This window comes from Oncorhynchus tshawytscha, linkage group LG01 (assembly GCF_018296145.1).
Source record: "Oncorhynchus tshawytscha isolate Ot180627B linkage group LG01, Otsh_v2.0, whole genome shotgun sequence".
In the NCBI taxonomy this organism is placed as follows: domain Eukaryota; kingdom Metazoa; phylum Chordata; class Actinopteri; order Salmoniformes; family Salmonidae; genus Oncorhynchus; species Oncorhynchus tshawytscha.
In genome coordinates, this window is record NC_056429.1 from 16461899 (window position 1) to 16486203 (window position 24305).

Below are 24305 nucleotides of genomic sequence, written 5' to 3' on the forward strand. Positions count from 1 at the left end.
TCCAATTGTGCTGTAATGTTTCACAACAGTTCCGTACCTTTCTATTCTCATAGTTTCTACAGATTGTATATTAAAGATGAATATTTTTTACTAAAAGTACTACTATATTACTGATCAATTGACTATGGCTTTTCAAGTCAACCAGCAGTGGTTTTTGCAGTTAGCTCCAGGTAAATGTTGCAATGCTTAAGCCATTCCTGAACCTGCAAGCAACAACAAGCTATATACATATGTGCAGTACCAAAACAAGTGATCAAATTATTCTGTCTCTTCGCAGCAAAATCCGCAGTACTGGGATGTTGTATGCCCCATATACAGTACCAGTCAAAAGTTTGGACACACCTGCTCATTCCAGGGTTTTTGTTTACATTGTTTTTGTTTACATTGTAGAATAACAGTGAAGACATCAAGACTATGCAACACATATGGAATCATGTAGTAACCAAACCATGAGATTCTTCAAAGTAGCCACTCTTTGCCTTGACAGCTTTGCACACTCTTGCCATTCCCTAAACCAGCGTCATGAGGTGGTCACCTGGAATGCATTTCAATTAACAGGTGTGCCTTGTTAAAAGTTCATTTGTGGAAACAGTTTTTTTTATTTTACCTTTATTTAACTAGGCAAGTCAGTTAAGATTTTCAATGATGGTTAACTGCCTGTTCAGGAGCAGAACGACAGATTTGTCAGCTCGGGGGTTTGAACTTGCAACCTTTCGGTTACTAGTCCACCACTCTAACCACTAGGCTACCCTGCCGCCCCAGTTGAGCCAATCAATTGTGTTGTGACAAGGTAGGGTTGGTATACAGAAGAAAGCCCTATTTGGTAAAAGACCAAGTCCATATTATGGCAAGAACAGCTCAAATAAGCAACGAGAAACAACAGTCCATCATTCATTTTAGACATGAAGGTCAGGCAATCCGGAAAATGTCAAGAACTTTGAACGGTTTTTCAAGTGCAGTCGCAAAAACCATCAAGCACTATGATGAAACTGGCTCTCATGAGGACCGCCACAGGAAAGGAAGACCCAGAGTTACCTCTGCTGCAGAAAATCAGTTAAGAGTTACCAGCCTCAGAAATGGCAGCCCAAATAAATGTTTCACGTTCAAGTAAGAGACACATCTCAACATCAACTTGAGATGGTTTGGGATGAGTTGGACCGCAGAGCGAAGGAAAAGCAGCCAGCATGTGGGAACTCCTTCAAGACTGTTGGAAAAGCATTCCTCATGAAGCTGGTTGAGAGAATGAAAAGAGTGTGCAAAGCTGTCATCAAGGCAACGGGTGGCTACTTTGAAGAATCTAAAATATATTTTGATTTTTTTACACTTTTTTGGTAACTACATGATTCAATATGTGTCATTTCATAGTTTTGATGTCTTCACTATTATTCTACAATGTGGAAAATAGTAAAAAATAAAGAAAAACCCTTGAATGAGTAGCTGTGTCCACACTTTTGACTGGTACTGTACATAACATTCTATTGGTTGCAATAATTTTCATAACATGCCATTTACACCAAAAACAGATATTTGGTTGTAAAAAACGTCCCCTTTAAGGAGTATACATTTTCCCCCGCTTAATCAGAAATAGTCATATTCTATTAAGACAAGTAAAACCATTAATTGATTACATCAATTGGAAACAAATAAATACTCCTACACCATAATTTTTCAATTCATAAAATGTGTAGGGTAAGCTACATTGCATTGTATATTTGCCTTGGTAAACGAGGAAATCAGTTGTACGGATAGTCAAATAGATAAATGGCCCTTAGTCAATTTAAAATTGCAGGATTATATTGTTACGATGATAATACCCACCATTGGGCAAAATCATCTTGAAAAATGTTGGTTGCAATCAGGACTAAAAGATAAGCTCGACATCTGCGTTAAAGGAGCGGTAAATCGGTGGCCAACGATGGTTGCAATTGAGATCAGCTGTGCGGGTGATTTTAATGCGTATTGATGGTTTAATGACAGATCAGCTGGATATAGTCTGGTGGCCATAGATGGTGCCTATTGCTATTCAATGTACCCGATTGGAAAATTAATCTTCTACTATAGGGACATCAGTATGGTCTCTCCCCTGTGAGTCCTCGTGTGCACTTTCAGATTGGTGCCACTGCTGAATCCTTTGACTTTTCTCTCCTGTGTGAATCCTCCTCATATGCACTGACAGATTACTGGCAATGCTGAAACCTTTGCCACAATCAGGACAGCTATGTGGTTTCTCCCCTGTGTGGGTCATCATGTGTATTTTTAGATGTCCCTTACGAGTGAATGATTTGCCACAATCAGGGCAACAAAATGGCTTCTCCCCTGTGTGAATCCTAATGTGCCTTTTCATAGCACTGCCAGTGCTGAATCCTTGTCCACAACAATAACAACGATATGGCTTCTCCCCTGTGTGGATTCTCATGTGTATTTTCAGACCTCCATTCTGCATGAAGCATGTACCACAAACAGGGCAGGAAAAAGGTTTCTCCCCTGTGTGGCTCCTCATGTGCACTGTCAGCTTACTATTTGTGCTGAACCATTTACTACAAACATCACAACAAAATCTAGCTGCAATGTGGGTTTGGAGGTGATCTTTCATACTTTCTGTGAACTCCATACATTTTCCACACACACCACAAATACCTTCTTTATCCTTTCTATGAGTTTTCACATGTTTAAGTAATGAACCCATGTGATGAAAAGACTTGTCACACACCTTACAACAACAGGGAGTATCATGACTTTGACTGGGTGATTTCAGGAGGGACAACTGTGTAGATTTCTTGACACAGGAGCTTTGTCCTTTCATCATCTTTGTTCTCTTTGATTTGACTGGGTTAAAACCTGAAGGAGGTCCTCCAGTCTCCATACCACTGACACTTTGACTGTTTTCACTCTGAGCTGCAGAACAGTCTGAATTTACTGTAGAGAAAGGCTGAGAGAGACTAGTTGGTTCTGATTCTACATAGATGTCTCCATCAGGTTCTGTTTTGATCTTTTCAGTTGTAGTACTGGGTAGAGTGTCTCTCTCTCCGTTGCCTTCCTTTTGGGCTTGATAGAGATGGGAGGGCTGAGTTGGGTCTTCATCATGATCACTTTTCACACAGACAGGATTGAATATGAATTCTATGGCATCTGCCTCAAGCCCTTGAATCTGCTCTTCCTCCTGACTGGTCCTGAGTTCCTCCTGCTCTTCTTTAATCTGTGTGGTCTCTGTGTCCTCCTGTCCCAGACTGGGGCTCCACTCCTCCTCACACTGCTGCTGCTCAGGGGGAACCTCCTCTTCAGAGAAAGAAAGAGTACGCTGCTGGAGGTCTGGAGGAAAGGAGAAAGAATAAAACAGAAAACTCAATGACATGTAGACCTACCTCCTGTCTGGTACGCCTGCAATAATTAATTCAACTAGTCAAATATAATTTAACTGTAATTCTAAACTTTTAATCCTAAACAGTTAGGATTAGAATAAGGTTTAGGTTAAGGGTTAAGGTTATGGTTAGTAGATAGATTACATTTTACTGATGGACTATCCAAATAAAGTGTTACTGAAACAGATATTTGCATTCCTGAAACATTATTTTGAAGTATAATTTGATCTAATTAATTGTACACAAAATTGGCCCTTTTAATTTATAGTGTTGATATAATCTTCAATAAATATTGTAATAGTTCCATCTAACAATGAGTAAGACATGAGGAATCCAATAAAATGATCAAAAGCCACCAATGATCGAGCCCAGGCTCTGTCGCAGCCGGCCGCGACCAGGAGGTCCATGGGGCGACGCACAATTGGCCTAGCGTCGTCCGGGTTAGGGAGGGTTTGGCCAGTAGGGATATCCTTGTCTCATCGCACACTAGCGACTCTTGTGGTGGGCTGGGCGCAGTACACGCTTACCAGGTCACCAGGTGCACAGTGTTTCCTCCGACACATTGGTGTGGCTGGCTTCCGGGTTGGATGCGCGCTGTGTTAAGAAGCAGTGCGGCTTGGTTGGGTTGTGTTTCAGAGGACGCATGGCTCTCGACCTTTGTCTCTCCCGAGCCCATACGGGAGTTGTAGTGATGAGACAAGATAGTAACTGCTAACAATTGGATACCACGAAATTGGGGAGAAAAAGGGGGTAAAAGAAATGTTTAAAAGAAGAAAAAAGCCACCAATCGATCCCTCACACCCCACGCCAGTCTCACCCCAACAACTGCTATACACTGTAAGTTCTCTATGTCTCACAAGTATTATGGAGCTGCGGCTTAGAGTATGGTTTCTTCCTCCGAGAGCTGCCTTTTGTTGCAGTATTCAAGGAGAGATTGGTTTAAGCATTAGGTTGCCTAGAGATGGGTTTCCCAAACTCAGTCCTGGGGCCCCACCTGGGTGCACATTTTATTTTTTGCCTTAGCACTACACAGCTGACTCAGTTTGGGAAACCCTGGCCTAGAGAAGGACCAACTGAATTACTTTCATGAAGGACAGGTTTGGCTTGTTGTGAGGATGACCATAAGTTATTTTCATCATATGCAAAAGCTACTGGTTTTCTACTCAAAGTTGCAAAGAAAATGTTATGATAAATGTAATAAACACAAGAGACCAACAACACTTATAAAAGAGTGTGGCAACAGCAAAAACAGCAGCATCTAGGAGGCAAAACCTGGTACTTTCACAATTTATTGTAAATACGGGAAGAAACGTCAATGACTATTTTCTCTGAATTAGGGAAAAAAATATAAATCAGATTCACTACTTGTCAAACATAGAGAAGTGATACTTTGTACTGGTGGTTGGAGTGGGATTGGTGTGGGGGATCATGGGTGACTTTTCACCATTTTATTCATTAACGGTGGGAAGAATTATGGTCCAAATCAGATGTTGCGTACTATATTTATTGACAGTATTGGGAAGCTACTCTGAAAAGATAGTTTACCAACCTGCCAAATACTTCACACTGGAAGAAGTTAAGCAGCACTAAAGCTACCCTTAAGAAAAATATAGTTTACTAAAGTTACTTAAAAGTACATCCAAACTACTTTGTAAAACATTATCATTTGTAAATCTGAAATGTCATAGACTGCAAGAAGAGATCAATTTGGGGTCAAATGTTAACAGCAGTGTTTTTGCTGCAGTCATCTAGCAATGGCACTGCGCCACAGCTAAATCATTGTTGCCACCGTCCCAAAACTATGGAACATTAAAAAAAATATTTCTGCCGAGATGCACTTTGAAGATGCTAGAACAGTCCATGTTTACTTTTTCCTTGCAAACAAAACAACTAATGACTAGAAAAATCTGACAACCCCATAGCAGAATAGTTTATGTTTTTAACTAGTCAGCTTGTTGTTGCTCTATGCGAGAGAAATGTTTCTCTCGAGGTGCACTCAAGTTACAAGTACAATACGGAGGGAAACTTGCTTCTGACAAGCAAACAATACTCAACCATTCTTGCAATCGTAGGGGAAACAGCAGTTTTAATGTCCTTTGTTAAAAAAAGGGGATCCCAGCTTTCCATTGCTACTTTATTTTTTAACTGCTAAATATGTGCGTACTGCACCATTTTAAACTCAAGAGTTTCTAGCAGCGGCATGGTTAATTAAGCCACTTACTGCTCAGCAATTCCCTGTGAGTGCATATGGGAGAGTGGCGCTGAATGTAACACGGGTCAATTGTAAGGTAACTTGGGGTAAAACACCACCCTACCTCAAAATAGTTTTTTGGGAGTGACTTAAAATTGTGATGAAACATTACATTTTTAGTTGAGCAAGAGTAGTGACAACCAGGGAAAGTGTTGGGGGGGAAAAGTGACAAGTAGTTTCTGTGACAAGTAAAGTCAGGGGGAGTGTTACCCCGGGTGGCGGGTTAACCCAAGTTACCCTAACAGGCCTACATTATATTCCAGGGAAAGGGGACCTAGGTCAGTTGTCCAACAATGTATTCAACTGAAATGTGTCTTCCGCATTTAACCCACCCCCTCTGAAACAGAGAGCTGCCTTAAATCGACATCCACGTCGTCGGTGCCCGGGGAACAGTGGGTTAACTGCCTTGCTCAGGGGCAGAACGATAGATTTCTACCATGTCAGTTCGGGAATTCGATCCAGTAACCGAAACACTAACCACTAGGCTACCTGCTGCCCCATTCACTATGTTTATGCATGTTTTCTGCTAAATAGTTAGTCAAAATATCCCATTTGTGATCTGGGTAATGATTAGACCAATAAGGCAGGGGTATTCAACTCTTACCCTATGAGGTCCGGAGCCTGCTGGTTCTCTCTTCTACCTGATAATTAACTGCACCCACCTGGTGTCCCAGGTCTAAATCAATCCCTGATTTAGAGGGGAACAATGAAAAAACGCAGTGGAACGGGCTTCGAGGTCCCGAGTTGAGTTTGAAGGCAATAGGGTAAATGGCGATAGGCAATCCCATGTTTCAGCCTATTTATTAATAGCCAATATTCTGCATCAGTTCGGCTACAGGTGATGATGCTTATATCTAGCCATTGATCATGACTCTCAGTTCCATTACATTACACATAAGAGTCATTGAACGAAGGTGTCTTCTGTATGGGGGAGTTTTTTTAATAGCCCTGACACCCAATCTGAACATTAACAGCCGTTGCTTGGGTACGGTTTTGCTTGCGGTACGGGGAAGTATTCTGTGTGTTAGTGTAACTTGGGTAGTGTAGCTTCATCAGATCGAAGCACACATAGCTGTATGAATCTGTTCTCATTTTAAAAAATATATTTAAGATTCTTTCTCGCTGATTAAAGATAAAGGCCATTTTTTTTAAAGCCGTATTGCAAGCAATGATTATTGACATGTTTTAAATGTTAAAATATGTCGGGGTTGTAGTTTGCATGAGTCAGTCGTGGGTGAAGTTAATGGCTGAAAACGGCCTAATTTTCGAATGCTAGCTAATAGCATACCTGATAATATGGACCATGCATAGGCTATACGCATGGTCCAACAGGTTAAAATAATACATAATTTTATCAATATGTTATTGGGCTCATTTCTGGAAGTGGAAATTATATTTTAGATGATGTCAGCATCATTTCCCCCCCCATTCATTTTGGAGTAGAATGTCCTTTCAAAAAGTCACCAGAACTGAGCTTCTCAGTCCTTCTATAATGAACCAAAATATAAAACATGCAGCAATTTCAAACTTTACTGAGTTACAGGTCATATAAGGAAATCAGTCCATTTAAATAAATTCATTAGGCCCTAATCTATGGATTTCTTCACATGACTGGGAACACAATTTTTTTTTTTTTTTTTTTTTAAAAGGTAGGGGCGTGGATCAGAAAACCAGTCAGTATCTGATGTGACCACCATTTGCCTCAGGTAGGGTGACACATCTCCTTCACATACAGTTGATCAGGTTGTTAATTGTGGCCTGCGTAATGTTGTCCCACTCCTCTTCAATGGCTGTGCAAAGTTCCTGGATATTGGTGGGAAATGGAACACGCTGTTGTACACGTCGATCCAGAGCATTCCAAACATGCTCAATGGGTAACATGTCTGGTGAGTATGCAGGACATGGAAGAACTGGGAGATTTTCAGCTTCGAGGAATTGTGTACAGATTCTTGCGACATGGGGCTGTGCATTATCATGCTGAAACATGAGGTGATGTAGGTGGATGAATGGCACGACAATGGGCCTCAGGATCTCGTCACGGTATCTCTTTGCATTCAAATTGCCATCGATAAAATGCAATTGTGTTGTTGTTCGTAGCTTATGCCTGCCCATACCACAACTCCACCACCACGGGGCACTCTGTTCACAACGTTGACATCAGCAAACCGCTCGCCCACACGACACCTTACATGTGGTCTGCAGTTGTGAGGCCGATTGGACATACTGCCAAATTCTCAAAAATAACATTGGAGGCAGATTATGGTAGAGAAATTAACATTACATTTTCTGTAAACAGCTCTGGTGGACATTCCTGCAGTCAGCATGCCAATTGCGCACTCCTTCAAAACATTTGTGGTGTTGTGTGACAAAACTGCACATTTTAGAGTGTCTTTTTATCATGCCCAGCACAAGGTGCACCTGTGTAATGATCATGCTGTTTAATCAGTTTCTTGATATGCCACACCGGTCAGTTGGATGGATTATCTTGACAAAGGAGAAATGCCCACAAACAGGGATGTAAACAAATGTATGCACAAAATTTGCAAGAATGGAACATTTCTGGAAGCTTTTATTTCAGCTCACGTTGTATTTATATTTTTGTTCAGTGTAGTTCACTACTCCCAAACCCTGTTTAATGGATATTATGTCAATCCTGTATAAATGAAAAGGGCCAATTTGGGTGCAATCCATTAGCTTAATTTCAGAGATCAAATCAAATGTAAAACAAAATAATGTTGTATGAATGTTAATATTATCTGTTTCTAACTACATAAACGACTTCAGAACGATCAGAGATCGCCATGGCTTGTTCAAACATGGAACGACTCTCATTTAAACTGCAACTTTTATGCTATTTTTGTCGCACTCTGAAGTAGGAGTTGTGTTCTGATATTCAAGGAAGTGCCTGATGAATTTTCTACCACAAAAGGGGTCCCCGGCGCAAAAAAGTTTTGGGAACCCCCGAGTTAGCCTACCTGCTCTGTGTAGGTTTATCTCAGGTTGAAGAACAATGTCGAGCAGCCTCTGTAGACGGACAACTTCCTCCTGATACTCTGCTACCGTTTTTTCAACGACCCCGAATATCTCCTCAGCAGCAGCTGTTAATCTATCGTTCAGAAAAACCCTCAACAACTGTATTTGAGACATTCTTTGATAATTCAAGTTGATTAGCTAGCTGTGTTTTTATTTTAGTTGTTATCCCTGTCCGTGCGTCATCAACAGAATCCGGGCTCTACTTAAAAAAAAAAACTCCACTGTTAGTGCATGTTCAAGTTATTACATTGTTGCGCTATAGCCACCTGCTGGACTGGAGTGCAACATGGAATTTCTCTGTCCTACAAAATTAAGATTGGTTTAGTTATATTAACGTTGAGTAAGAAACATGCCCTGTGTAGCTTTATCTCAAGTTGAAGAACAATGTCGAGCAGCCTCTGTAGACGGACCACTTCCTTTAGGCATTTTTAGATCATGCACGTTGATTAGCCATCTAGCTGTTCTGTTTTAATCATGTGCGGCATCTGCGACAAAAGATCATCACTATCATCACCAGCTTCCACACCACAAAGTCATAAACCCCGCCAATTTTTACAATTTCTCTGACCATTTTATTTTAAAACTAACCCTTAGAAAATATGACAAATACAATGTGTTTAGGATTCTCTCAACTCCTGTGGACACCAGAGGGCACATAAGCACAAAGTAACCAACATTGTGAACACTACTTTAACAACATCAAGAGATATAATGTAGCAGATTTCAACATATTGAGAATTTTGACTCTCGAAACAAAAAACATGTTTTATGTACAGATAGAGGACATAGGTTCAAATGTCTGTTGCGTCATCCTATAACTAATGAGTAGGAACTACTGTTGCTCAGAAATCCACTAACTGCTCTCTGTTAGACAGTGATGTGGAGATCTTATGTTCAAGCAGTAATACAGTCATATCTTATTCACCCAAGAGTTGTGTCCTGAGGTGCATCTCCTCTCACAGGTGAAAGTTAGTGATTTCTTACCCTTAGCATTGATATGTGACCTTTGTCCTTTTATGATCTCTTCTCTATTTGATTTTACTGGCTTTAAACCATTCTCCATACCATGTTGAACTGCAGAACAGATTGGGTTGACTGCAGAGAGGGGCTGAGAGACACTGGTTGATTCTGATTCCCTATAGTCCTCTCCATCAGGTTCTGTTGTGATCTGTTCAGTTGTAGTACTGGATAGAATCTCTCTCTCTCTCTCTCTCTGTTTCCTTCCTTTTGAGCTTGATGGAGATATGAGAGTCCTCATCAGTCACTTTTCACACAAGCAGAAGTCAAAATTGAGTATTAAAAAAACAAACATTTTTTATACATTTTTATTTAAGCGCACATAAAGAACATGTACTATACATACACAACATATATTTTCTGTCTTTACAAAGGAGCAAAACTACATTCACATGTCAAGGGTACATTTTGGCTGTATAGAGCATTTCAAGAGTCCGAATAAGATAAAGCCACAGATAAAGCCACAGAAAAACAACAGAAACAACAAAAAAAGAAATGACAGAATAAGACCAGTATAATATGTCAGGAACGCCGACCAGACACCTTCATACCTATGCTGTCTATGTTGCAAGGTTGATGTAATTCTCTCCATGTCAGCAAGTTCCCCACATAGACCTCACCACATATCTTTTGAGGATGCATGTTTATTTTTCCAGGATTTTGTTACACATTTCCTTGCTAATGCTAAAAGATCTTCTATCCATTTAAGTGGAAAGGATTGGAGTGTATCCACAGGAACAATACCTAGAAGGAGATCACATGAGTCTGGTTGAACAGTAATACCTGTGGTGTCCTGTATAACATGGAGAATTTCAGACCAAAAAGACCAGATTCAAAATGGAGCCTTTAGTATCAATCTCAATCCCCTTAAACGGCTCTTCCTCCTGTCTGGTCCTGAGTCACAACAGTTGATACAACAGTAGTAGGCTTGATTACCAACAATGACGAGAGAGCCTACAGGGAGGAGGTGAGGGCTCTGGGAGTGTAGTGCCAGGAAAATAACCTCTCCCTCAACATCAACAAAACAAAGAGATGATTGTGGACTTCAGGAAACAGCAGAGGGAGCACCCCCCCTATCCACATCGACGGGACCGCAGTGGAGAAGGTGGAATGCTTCAAGTTCCTCGGTGTATACATCACTGACAAACTGAAATGGTCCACCCACACAGACAGTGTGGTGAAGGCGCAACAGCACCCCCTCAACCTCAGGAGGCTGAAGAAATTTGTCTTGGCACCTAAAACCCTCACAAACCTTTACAGATGCACAATTGAGAGCATCCTGTCGGGCTGTATCACCGCCTGGTATGGCAACTGCACCGCCCGCAACCGCAATTCTATTCCTTCTGCTATATTTTGTTGGGCTTCATCGATTGATGTAGACTGGCGCCGTGCTTGGCTCACTACACACAAATGTATGGTGACCAATAAAGTAAATGAGATCTCCTTTCAGATTATCCATAGATTCTAACTGTGTAATAGCTTTATTTCTAAATATATACCTGATGTTACCAGTGAATTCAGTTTTTGTGAACTAGAAACGGAATCTATTGAACACCTGTTTTGTAATTGTTTACATAGTGAGGTGTTCTAGTGAGGTGTTCTGTTCTGAGCCATTGAAATATCAAATGTGGACATTATTTTACTACACTGATTCCACAATTGAACGTCAGTATGTCATAAATCTTTATTTTATTAGGAAAATGTTTCATACGCAAATCTAAATTTAAGAAGAATTTAAAAACATCTGATTTGGAAAACTATTTAGAATCATTAAAACGTATGCAAAACAAAATATTTAAAAGATGTATTCCCTACATGTCTGTATTTGATTTGATATTATGTGGATTTGTATTTTTTTCTCTTCCTCATTTCTTGGTGTAATCCCTCTGGCTGTTCTGTTTTTGGGGGTTTGCATGTTACTGTTCAATAAAAAAACATATATAATAATAATTAACACTAAAAACAAAATTAGAAGAAAAAATATATATAGATTTTTTTAATTTTTAAAGAAAGGAAGAAGTGCAAGGGTTTACTCCTCCCAAATTCTGACCACGAATTTCATATTTTTTATGGAGGTCAATTAGTGTTGAAATTCTGCAAACAAAAAATGTAATTGCTAATTTGCTACGTGAGGGCAGTGGCGACCTGTCATTTTGTGTCCCAACTGCGTGAGGTTTATTTGATTGAGGTTTCCTTTCATTCTTTATCGATTTGTGATTGTTGCTTAGCTCATAGTACTTTGTTCTATATTCCACTTTGTCGTTATCTATAGTTTCACTCAGTGCTAGGGGGTTAAGAAATAATGTAAACAGCTTAAAACAGCTTAAAACAGATGTATGTTTTTTTCAAGAGTCTCTTTCAGTTGCTACTGACGTCAACTTCTGGAGATCTCAGTGGGGTAATGATGTAAGGCTCTCTCATGGTTCTGAACGCTCTGCTGGAGTTATCACTCTAAAGAATCATTTCAATGGAAGTATTTTGCACTCCGACTGTGACCCTTTTGGTCACTTTCTTCTGTCTTGTTATCAACTGTAACAACATCGTCATTATTGTTCCCAAAATGTATGGTTACAATTCCAAACTTGAATATGATTACTTACTTGAATCTTTAGAAAAGCATATTCTCCATTGGCTAACCAAGTTCCCGAATGCTTTATTTATAATAGGTGTGGATTTTAATATATCTCCCCGAATAATTTAATTGATAGATGGCCTCCGGGACAGTCCACTTCTATGAACACAAGTTTGAGGCAGTTTATGGAAAGGTTTGATATTATAGATATTTGGAGAGTAAAGTTTCCTAATGACAAGTCTTTCACATGGAGTAATAAGGCATGCCCCAGACAATCACGCATAGATTCTTGGCTGGGGTCTAAATGTTTTGATAAACAGGTTATTTCTGTTAACATCCTGGCCACTCCCCTTCCATGATCATAGAGCTATTTATATTGACATTAAACTTTTTTATCTCTGATAATGGCATTGGCAGAGCATCCTACTGGAAGCTTAATAGCTCTATATTAAAACATGAGTTGGTCAAGATGGAGATAAACAATTTAATTACACACTTTTGGAACAAAGCTATAAGTGACAATTAATGCAGTAATAACTGGGAGCTTTTTAAATACGAGGTTGGAAAATATTTAAGAAAATATGGGACTTTTCTTGCCAAGACAAGGAGAGCTGAAAAAGAAAGTGTAATTAGATTTAATCTTCAAAGATAGTTTTATTGTCTTCATAGACTTTTATAAAGCCTTCGATACAGTGGAACATGAGTTTCTATTTCTCTCCCTTGAGAAATGTGGTTTTGGGGAATTATTTTGTAATACTATTAAAACTCTTTATATGAATGGGAACAGTTCAATTAAATTAAATCATGGCACTTCTCCTAGATTTGATTTGAAAAGAGGGATTAGGCAAGGTTGCCCAATTTCTCCTTACCTCTCCCTGCTTGCAACCCAACTTCATACAAGTTCCTTTAAATCCAACAATATAAAAGGGATCTCTATTGCTGACAGATATTATCGTAAGTCAACTTGCAGATAACACAACCCTGTTTTTGAAAGATGCTGACCAGATTCCTAGAGCTGTCGATGTGATAAATATATTTTCCAAAGCATCTGGTCTTTGCCTAAACCTTAATAAGTGTGAATTGTTTTCTGTTAAAGACTGTGTGATAGCCTCTACGTATATGCAATATTCCAGTCAAGGAAAAAGTAACATACTTTGGGATTACCATATCTACGGATCAACAGGAAAGATGCTCATTAAATGTTATACCTATTATTGAAAAAAACAAAAAGAAGTTGAACCATTGGTTGCAGAGGGATTTATCCTTGAAAGGTCGAGTATTGCTTTCTAAAGCTGAAGTTGGGTAAAGCGGTTAACCAGGTGCTTTTCAACTTCATCTGTAAAAATCGTACACATTGTATTAGGAAATCTGTCGTTATGAACTCATATGAATATGGTGGTCTCAATTTTTTAGATTTTCCTACTTTGAATAATAGTTAAGATAAATTGGGCTAAACATTTTTTAAAGAATCCAACTTCAATTTGGAATTTCATCCCTCATTATATCTTCTCCCGTTTTGTAACTGTAACATTGACAAGACTCCTGCAAAATTATCTGCTTTTCATAAACAAGTATTCATAGCATGGTCGTTAATATATAAACAATTTTTCCTCGCATAGGTATTTAATTTGGAACAATAAGGACATTTTGTATAGAAACAAGTCTTTATTTTTTAAGAACTGGTTCAATAATCATATCCTGCTGGTGAGTCAACTTTTTAATGCAGAATGATTGTTTCTCAATTATGAGGAAATTTTATCTTGTTACAATATCCCTGTAACACCTAGAGAGTTCGCCATAGTCTTTAATGCTATTCCATCTCAAACTCTCATGTTATTTAGTGGTGTAGCCAGACCTCACCTTCTTGACCTACCCTCAATTAATCCAGTTGACTCTCCAATAGGGAAAATATGTTTCTCCTCGCTCCCTCAGAAGAACAGATCTATACATGCTTTATTTCAAAGGGATATTGTATTCATTCCTTATATCACAATTTACTGGAATACATTGGTCACTAATATCTGTTGGAAAAAAAGTCTGGTTATTACCACACAAATACTTGTTAACAAGGTCAAGGTCTCTTTCAGAATGATCCAGAAGTACTACCCTGAAGAAACTCAAAAAATACATTAACATTGATTATACTTTTTGTGTTGAACATCCAGAAAATGTTGCATTTATTTTGGCATTGTCTATATGTAAAACAATTATGGAAAGATATTCACAGTACATTAAGCAGTACATTAAGACCATTCTACATTATTCTAATAAAAAAGCTGTTAAAACAATCAATATGGTTGTTTCTTTTAAGGTCTTTGTATAATCTGTAATTTGTTGTACCCCCTAGCATATGTTATCATTGTCTATTTATGTACTTATTGTATGTATACACACTAAAAACAAAAATAGAAAAAAATAAAGGTTATTTGATTGAATAGAAGTTTCGTAATGGTTAGGATGTTACGAAAGCACTGATACAGTATAAGTAGAAAAATGTAGCATTTCGGCAACTTACATCAGAGTAGTGCCTGTTCACACGTGCATCTGACCTCTCATTGGCTAGAATGGTATCACCTGATCTTGGCTCCTCCTCCCGCCTGCCTTCCATCTTTGAGGACACGTACATATATTGTTGGAGCGGTCACTCAACTATATTGTCAATATAATAGATCATCTTTGCCCATAGTCCTTCTCCGGTGAGAGTTTGGTACTGGAAGTTCCTCCTGCGTGTGTGAGAGATACTGTTTGAGAAGAAATGTTTAAGGTGTGGTCCATTATTTATGAAAAGGTATGCGTTGTTTGGCCAGCAGTGAGTTTGATCATATTTAATGTGTACAGTATGTAAATATGTTTTCAGTTGGTTTCATTAGAGAGGCTTTGCTGGCTTCAAGGTCCAAGTGATTTATTGGAAGAGCCCTCCCTTACAGTGTTTGTCTTTTGAAGATGTATTTGTATTCGGGCAATTCCATGGTAATGGTATTATACAGACTCTTTTTAAAGTGAGATTATTTTCATGTTAAAATGTGTCAAACAAAAATCATTGATGCAAAAAAATATATATTTTTACAAACCGTACAACTCTCTGGGGATGACGACAATGGAAATAGTCTGGGTAGCCATTTGATTAGGTGTTCAGGAGTCCTATGGCTTTGGGGTAGAAGCTGTTAAGAAGCCTTTTGGACCTAGATTTGGCGCGCTAGCACTGCTTGCCGTGCGGTAGCAGAGAGAACAGTATGGCTAGGGTGCTGGAGGACAGAGAAATCAGAGGAAAGAGAAATGTGCAGGTAAAAGACACCTCACGATATACATGTGTTATCAACATTTATTCTGTTATACAAAAGGCAGATAAAATGTACAATCTCTGGAAAAACACATTTCTCAAGCTTCATTCATATGAATGGGTCTACATGAACATATTACAACACATTTTCTTAATTGTCAAAACATGGAAAACAAAATAGATACAAATATTTTCCCCTCAAAGAGTGGATATAGGCATCAAACATCGGTAATAACAAAAATGGTAAGATTCCTTCAGCTCCTGAGACTAACAAAAATCAACTGTTATTGTGAAAACTACTTTAACATCAAACAAGATATAAAGTAGCAGATTTCAACATTTAACAACACATTTAACTCTAAAACATGTTTTATGTACAGATGGAGGACATCATGTTTTCTCCTTTGTCATGATTGTTTATGTAACTTTGTAGGAGTTCTATCATTTTGAGAACTCCTGCAATCATTGCACCTATACAGTGGTGCCTTGGTATGTCTTTGATTGTTATTTAATGTACCTGATTGGGAAATGCATTTTCTACTATGAGTCTCTCCCCTGTGAGTCCTCATGTGCACTTTCAGATTGGTGCCAGTGCTGAATCTGGTTCTCCTTTTTCTCCTGTGTGAATCTTTATGTGCACTGACAGATTACTGGCAACGCTGAATCCTTTTCCACAATCAGGACAGAGATATGGTTTCTCCCCAGTATGGGTCCTCATGTGTCTTTTCAGATCTCCAGTCTGCATGAAGCATGTACCACAAACAGGGCAGGAAAAAGGTTTCTCCCCTGTGTGGCTCCTCATGTGCACTGTCAGCTTACTGTTCTTGCTGAACCACTTACCACAAACATGACAACACAACCTAGCTGCAATGTGAGTTTGGAGGTGCTCTTTCATACCTTCTGTGGACTCCATATGCTTTCCACACACTCCACAAAGTGTTTCTTTATCCTTAGTATGAGTTTGAACATGTTTCATCAATGAGCCCATGTAATGAAAATACTTACCGCACACCTTACAACAAGGAGTAGCATGACCTTGACTGGGTGATTTCAGGAGGGACAACTGAGTAGATTTCTTACCCTTAGTGTTGATACGGGACCTTTGTCCTTTTACCATATCTGTTCTCTTTGATTTGACTTGCTTAAAACCTGATGGAAGTATTTTATTCTCCATACCAATTTGAACTGCAGAACAGACTGGATTTCCTGTAGAGAGGGGCTGAGAGACACTGGTTGGTTCTAATTCCCTATAGTCCTCTCCATCAGGTTCTGTTTTGATCTGTTCAGTTATAGTACTGGGTAGAATGTCTCTCTCTTTGTTTCCTTCCTTTTGGGCTTGATTTGAGAGCCGAGTTGGGTACTCCACACAGTCACTTTTTACACAGGCAGGAGTGAATATGTAATCTTTAGTAACAGTCTCAATCCGTTGAATCTGCTCTTCCTCCTGACTGGTCCGGAGTTCCTCCTCTTCATCTTTAAATTGTATGGTTTCTGGGTCCTCCTGCCCCAGACTGGGGCTCCACTCCTGCTCATAGTGCTGCTGCTCTGGGGGGATCTCCGCTTCAGAGACAGAGAGCTGCTGGAAGTCTGGAAGAAGGATAAGACGGAAAATTTAACAACATGTATGTAACAAGGTAGGAATCAAAGTATTGGTCAGTGTTTCATGTGGGACCCTAATTAGTGATCAACTTGGGAAATGTATAAAAGCACCCCATAGTCCTCCTCAGGTGAGAGCTTGGTACTGGAAGTTCCTGTATGTGTGTATTTTGAATAATGTAGTAGTAGTAGTCATCGTAGTCGTGTGTCCGCCCCGTCTGCCGAAGTTGGGACTTGGGAGTGTTCAGAATCATTCCGGTTTTACCAGAGTAATTGTACATTTTCATTGAAAATCACTACAATAAAATGTATTTTAGCTGTCACCCTGGCCTGAAATTGGCTACACTAGCTACTTCCCTCTCCTTACTGCAGGACAGCAGCCAGCAAGCAGGAGCGAAGGACACACTGTGCCGCGTGTTGTTGTGTTGCCAGGTTGCAGCTCAAACTCTCCCCACTGAGCGTTAGACTGTATCACGGTGACATCCAGAAGATTTGCAATATTACTAATGATTTCTCATGTAGGCAGCTATCCTACTCAAAATATAAAATCAGTGGGATGGAACAAATTGGCTACGTTAGCTAGCGGGTAGTGATATAGCTGCCTGATGAAGCAACTGCTGCCCAGTGGGAACCAACAGTGGCAAGCAACTCGATACAACACCGTTGCACTGGTCATTCACACCGGCTTGTCATTACGTTAGCTAATTGTCATGTCACGGTGACATCCAGATGTTGACCAATACTACAAGTTATTTCTCCCTCACCCATTGAAATTTACATCACAAGTTTTAACTAGTGCTGCTGTTGTTGCCAGATAGCATAAACTAGCTGAATAAGTGCATCGACAAAGTCGTCCCCGGAGTGACCATGCATAAATATCCCAACCAGAAGCCATGGACTACAGGCAACATCCGCATTGAGCTAAAGGCTAGAGGTGCCGTTTTCAAGGAGCAGGACACTAATCTGGACGCTTATAAGAAATCCTGCTACGACCTCAGAAGGACCATCAGTCAAAACAGGACTAAGATTGAATCATACTACACCAGCTCTGACACTCGTCGGATGTGGCAGGGCTTGCAAACTATCACGGATTACGAAGGGAAACCCAGCAGCGAGCTGCCCAGTGACACGAGCCTACCAGATGAGCTAAATTCCTTCTATGCTGGCTTCGAGGGAAGCAACACTGAACCATTCATGAGAGCTGTTCCGAACGACTGTGTCCAAAGCAGATGTGAGTAAGACCTTTAAACAGGTCAACATTCACAAGCCTGACTCAGTCTGCAATACCTACATATTTCAAGCAGACCACCAGTCTGTGTGCTCAAGAGCGCCAAGCTAACCTGTCTAAATGACTACCACCCCGTAGCACTCATCTGTAGCCATGAAAAGCTTTGAAAGGCTGGTCATGGCTCACATCAACACCATCAGACACCCTAGACCCCCTCCAATTCGTATACCGCCCCAACAGATCCACAGATGACACAATCTCTATTGCACTCCACACTGCTGGACAAGAAGAACACCTAAATGAGAATGCTGTTAATTTAATTCTGAGCTATTGTCAAAACCATAGTGCCTCCATGCTCATGACCCTGGGTCTGAACACCTCCCTCTGCAACTAGACCCTGGACCTCCTGACGGGCCGCCCTCAGGTGTTGAGGGTAGGCAACAACACGTCTGCCATGTTGAACCTTAACACGGGGGCCCCTCAGGGGTGCGTGCTTAATCCCCTCCTGTATTCCCTGTTCACCCACGACTGCTTGGCTGCGCACGACTCCAACACCATCATTAAGTCTGCTGATGACATGACAGTGATTGGCCTTATCACGGACGACGAGACTGCATATATGGAGGTCAGTGACGCCAGGAAAACATCCTCTCCCTCAACGTCAGCAAGACAAAGGAGCTGATCGTGATCTACAGGAAATGGAGGGCCGAGCACGCCCATCATCCACATCGACGGGGCTGTAGTGGAGTGGGTCAAGAGCTTCAAGTTCCTTGGTGTCCACATCACTAATGAATTATCATGGTCCACACACACCAACACAGAAGAAGTGAAGAAGGCACGACAATGCCTCTCCCCCCTCAGGAGGCTGAAAAGATTTGCCATAGGCCCTCAATGTTCTACAGTTGTACCATTGAGTGCTCTTGACTGGCTGCATCACTGCTTGGTATGGCAACTGCTTGGCATCTGAGTGCAAGGCGCTACAGAGGGAAGTACACTGCTCAAAAAAATAAAGGGAACACTTAAACAACACAATGTAACTCCAAGTCAATCACACTTCTGTGAAATCAAACTGTCCACTTAGGAAGCAACACCGATTGACAATACATTTCACATGCTGTTGTGCAAATGGAATAGACAACAGGTTGAAATTATAGGCAATTAGCAAGACAACCCCAATAAAGGAGTGGTTCTGCAGGTGGTGACCACAGACCACTTCTCAGTTCCTATGCTTCCTGGCTGATGTTTTGGTCACTTTTGAATGCTGGCGGTGCTTTCACTCTAGTGGTAGCATGAGACGGAGTCTACAACCCACACAAGTGGCTCAGGTAATGCAGCTCCTCCAGGATGGCACATCGATACGAGCTGTGGCAAGAAGGTTTGCTGTGTCTGTCAGCGTAGTGTCCAGAGCATGGAGGCGCTACCAGGAGACAGGCCAGTACATCAGGAGACGTGGAGGAGGCCGTAGGAGGGCAACAACCAGCAGCAGGACTGCTACCTCCGCCTTTGTGCAAGGAGGAGCGGGAGGACCACTGCCAGAGCCCTGCAAAATGACCTCCAGCAGGCCACAAATGTGCATGTGTCTGCTCAAAATGGTCAGAAACAGACTCCATGAGGGTGGTATGAGGGCCCAACACCGTGCAGGACGTTTGGCATTTGCCAGAGAACACCAAGATTGGCAAATTCACCACTGGCGCCCTGTGCTCTTCACAGATGAAAGCAGGTTCACACTGAGCACGTGACAGATGTGACAGAGTCTGGAGACGCCGTGGAGAACGTTCTGCTGCCTGCAACATCCTCCAGCATGACCGGTTTGGCGGTGGATCAGTCATGGTGTGGGGTGGCATTTCTCCATGTGCTCGCCAGAGGTAGCCTAACTGCCATTAGGTACCGAGATGAGATCCTCAGACTCCTTGTGAGATCATATGCTGGTGGGGTTGGCCCTGGGTTCCTCCTAATGCAATACAATGCTAGACCTCACGTGGCTGGAGTGTGTCAGCAGTTCCTGCAAGAGGAAGGCATTGATGCTATGGACTGGCCCGCCCGTTCCCCAGACCTGAATCCAATTGAGCACATCTGGGACATCATGTCTCGCTCCATCCGCCAACGCCACGTTGCACCACAGACTATCCTGTCATTTTGACTTGTTTTAAGGACATTACATCAAAGTTGGATCAGCCTGTAGTGTGGTTTTCCACTTTAATTTTGAGTGTGACTCCAAATCCAGACCTCCATGGGTTGATAAATTTGATTTCCATTGATAATTTTTGTGTGATTTTGTTGTCAGCACATTCAACTATGTAAAGAAAAAAGTATTTAATAAGAATATTTCATTCATTCAGATCTAGGATGTGTTATTTTAGTGTTCCCTTTATTTTTTTGAGCAGTGTACATACGGTCCAATACATCACTGGGGCTGAGCTCGCTGCCATCCAGGACCTCTATACCAGGCGGTGTCAGAGGAAGGCCCTAAAAATGGTCAAAGACTCCAGTCACCCTAGTCATAGACTGTTCTCTCTGCTACCGCATGGAAAACAGTTTAATGCACCAAGTCTGGAACCAACAGGACCTGAACAGCTTCTACCCCCAAGCCATAAGACTGCTAAATAGGTCGTTTGGATAGCTATTGGTAATCTTCATGGACCCTTTTTGCATTAACTCTTTTGACTAATCACATTCACTGCTGCTATGGTCTATCTATCCTGTTGCCTAGTCACTTGATCCCTACCTATATGTCACTAGCGTAACACAGTTTCTCTGGACCCTCCCGTAATGCTAATGGGTAAATGTTTATTAGTAGGCCTATTTGGTCATCATTTTCCCATGTTAAGCCTAACATTTCATGAAGTTATTCACTGTCGTATTGCTGACATTTTTAGACTGCTGGTGGCAATTATTCAATTACTTGTTCAGTAATTAAAAGTAGTATATTCAAACATTGTAAAATAAATATCCGATGCAACATCATACTAATCAGCTGCCAATTGATATTTTTTATTTATTTTATATATACACACTGAACAAAAAATATAAACGGAACATGTAAAGTGTTGGTCCCATGCTTCATGAGATGAAATAAAAGATCCCAGAAATGATTCATATCCACAAAAAAACATGTCAAATTTTATGGACAAATTTCTCTACATCCCTGTTAGTGAGCATTTTTCCTTCGCCAAAATAATCCATCCACCTGACAGGTATAGCATATCAAGAAGATTATCATTACATAGGTGCAGTTGTGGCATAAACAGCATGATCATTACACAGGTGCACCTTGTGCTGGCGACAATAAAAGGCCACTCTAAAATGTGCAGTTGTCACACAAAAACTCTTAGTCAGGAGCTTCATGAAATGGGTTTCCATTTGCAGAGCAGCTGTACACAACCCTAAGATCACAACGCACAATGCCAAGCCTGGGTTGGAGTGGTGTAAAGCTCACTGCCATTTGACTCTGGAGCAGTGGAAATGCATTTTCTGGAGTGATGAATTATGCTTCACCATCTGGCAGTTTGACGGACAAACCCTGGCGACACGTGTGTTTTATTAAGACAGTATGCATATTTTCCCTGTTTTCTTGCACCGACGAGCCATTAAATCACGTTAAGGAGGAAACACCTTTGCAGCCTGAATGGACGACGTACAAAACGGTCACCGGGGAGACACGAGTGTATTACCGGCTGGGCACATTAATCCCAGATGATAGTGAGGATCAATGGAATGCTCCTCAGAGGAGAAAAGGGAGGACCATCCTCCTCAGTGAATTTCAAAAACATAAAAATTGTGAAACATTAAAGTTATCCTTTTTAGATCAAACCACACAAAAAATATTAACGTTGCCAAATAATTGATTAAAACACAGTTTTACAATGAAGGTCAACAGTAGTCTCAGCAGCAGTCTGTAGGGTAGCACATTGGGGTAGCCGGGGGACAGCTAGCTTCTGTCCTCCTGTGGGTACATTGACTTCAATACAAAACCTAGGAGGCTCAGTTGAACAGTTTTGATTAATTTCTTCCAAAATTAAGAAGCAAGAGAGAGAGAGAGCTACTGTATATTTCGTAGTACATTTTATTTCACTTTCACCTAGATAGCATCTGGCTCAAACAGAGAGGGATGCTATGTTAGCTAGCAGAATATACAACACTGGAACTTTTCCAAGTCGAGGTAAGCTTTTGGTTTTATTAATTTATTGCAACTGGGGCCTGCCAGTGTAACTGCTAAACTGCTTGCTGCTGACTGTACTGCATGATTGTAGTGGGTTTATTAACTTGTTAGTTCTAGTAGCTACGTTAACTATGACGTGACAACTATGTTGGCTGTGTGCAGTTAGAGGTCATGATATGGAAATGTTGTGCACTGAAGTCCACAAGCAAAGGGAAAAGGTGAGAGGAGAGCACGTAGACAGATGCAAGAAGGAATATATATATATATATACACATACACACACAACAAGCTGTTTGTATGTGGCTGCTATGAAAGTGAACTGTGTTTGCATGTGATGAGCTTGCAAGGCGGTATTGCATGTATCACTGTCTGTCACCTTGATTACTCAATTATCTCGACCTGTGCACCTACATTGTAAACTTTCATTCAGAGGCTAGGTTGTAGCAACCTCATGATGGGTCCAGGGAAAATTCGAGCATCATGTAGTAGCCTAAACCTTTCGATGTTACATTGAGCTGGGTGAATGGAATATGAATAGTCATCCGATATGTTGTAATAGAAATTAGGCCACGCTCATAATTTAAAAACAAACAAACATCCTCCCTCATCTTAAACGGCACTGATCACGAATGGTGAGGATCCAAAGCGCCCACCCTAGCTAGGCTTGTTGAAATTAAATGGAACAACTGCTGGCATTAGGTCATTTAGGCATACCCGATCATTTTCATATTACACTTCCTCTAAAAAAAATAACTAACTCGGGCATTGCTCATTTAATTTCGTAAAATTGAGTTTGAGTTAGTTAGACAAACGTCATGAATAACAAACCTGCTCTGTGTAGGTTTAACGGTATCTCAGGTTGAAGAACAATGTCGAGCATCCTCTGTAGACGGACAACTTCCTCCTGATACTCTGCTATCATTTTTTCAACGACCCCAAATATCTCATCAGCAGCAGCTGTTAATCTATCGTTGAGAAAAACCCTCAACAACTGCATTTTAGACATATTTAAAGAATACAAATACATTAGCTAGCTAAGTGGCTGTGCTGTTTTCATCCCATCCATGTCCGTGCAAAAACAACAACATCCGGCATTACTAAGTAAAAACGGGAATCCACTGTTTGTGCACCTTCAAGTTAACAGCTTTTGCGCTTTCGCCACCTGCTGGACTGGACTGTAAACATGGCCAATGTACTGAGTAGCACGTGTCAAACTCATTCCACGGAGGGCGTGTGTCTCCGGGTTCTCTCTCCTGTGTCTGTAAATTCACTCTGACTATCTACTCCGATTTCAGGAACTCCCCTGGTTGTCTAAGGGTGCATTCGTAAATTCACTCTGGCTATCTACTTTGATTTCAGAGCGCACTCGTCTGAGTGTGCCAGAGCGCATAATAACTGATGAATTTACAAACGCTCAAAAGCCGTTGAATATGGCCGGTGTCAGTAAACGTTGGCAAAAAAAAAGCGTAATTAAATTGTTGCAAGCAGCACAGTTACAGTCACTAACGCACTGGATAACATGATCATAGCCTAACCAGCTCTGCTAGGTCGAGTAAAATGGTAAGAGTAGGGGTTCTCTCATTTGTGTCTGGAAGTAGCTAGCAAGCTAGCCAACACCAGCCAGTTAGCTTGACTAACGTGAGGTCAGAGCGCTCAGATCAACCCTACTCCTCGGCCAGAGCGTCCATGGTGCGCTCTGAATGCTCCAGAGCAAAATGCTCTGAAGAATTTACAAACTGACAACTCTCTGAATTTAGGAACGACCAGAGCGCACTATGCACTCACTCTGACATTCCAGATTTAATTTATG

The 24305-nt window shown here is 40.9% G+C and overlaps 2 protein-coding genes across 2 annotated transcripts; both read right to left on the reverse strand.

Annotated features, from left to right (window-relative positions):
- Nucleotides 1-1393: 1393 nt before the first annotated feature.
- LOC112228227 (zinc finger protein 583-like) lies at nucleotides 1394-8834 on the reverse strand. The gene is made up of 2 exons (XM_024393419.2): nucleotides 8586-8834; nucleotides 1394-3309 (listed from the first exon to the last, which is right to left on the reverse strand). The coding sequence occupies exons 1-2, from the start codon at nucleotides 8755-8757 to the stop codon at nucleotides 2045-2047; spliced, it is 1437 nt and encodes a 478-aa protein (XP_024249187.2). The 5' UTR covers nucleotides 8758-8834; the 3' UTR covers nucleotides 1394-2044.
- Nucleotides 8835-15540: 6706 nt separating this feature from the next.
- LOC112228303 (zinc finger protein 26) lies at nucleotides 15541-23580 on the reverse strand. Its single transcript, XM_024393542.2, has 2 exons — nucleotides 23324-23580; nucleotides 15541-17099 (listed from the first exon to the last, which is right to left on the reverse strand). Exons 1-2 carry the CDS (start codon nucleotides 23520-23522, stop codon nucleotides 16090-16092), a joined length of 1209 nt encoding a protein of 402 aa, XP_024249310.1. The 5' UTR covers nucleotides 23523-23580; the 3' UTR covers nucleotides 15541-16089.
- Nucleotides 23581-24305: the final 725 nt, after the last annotated feature.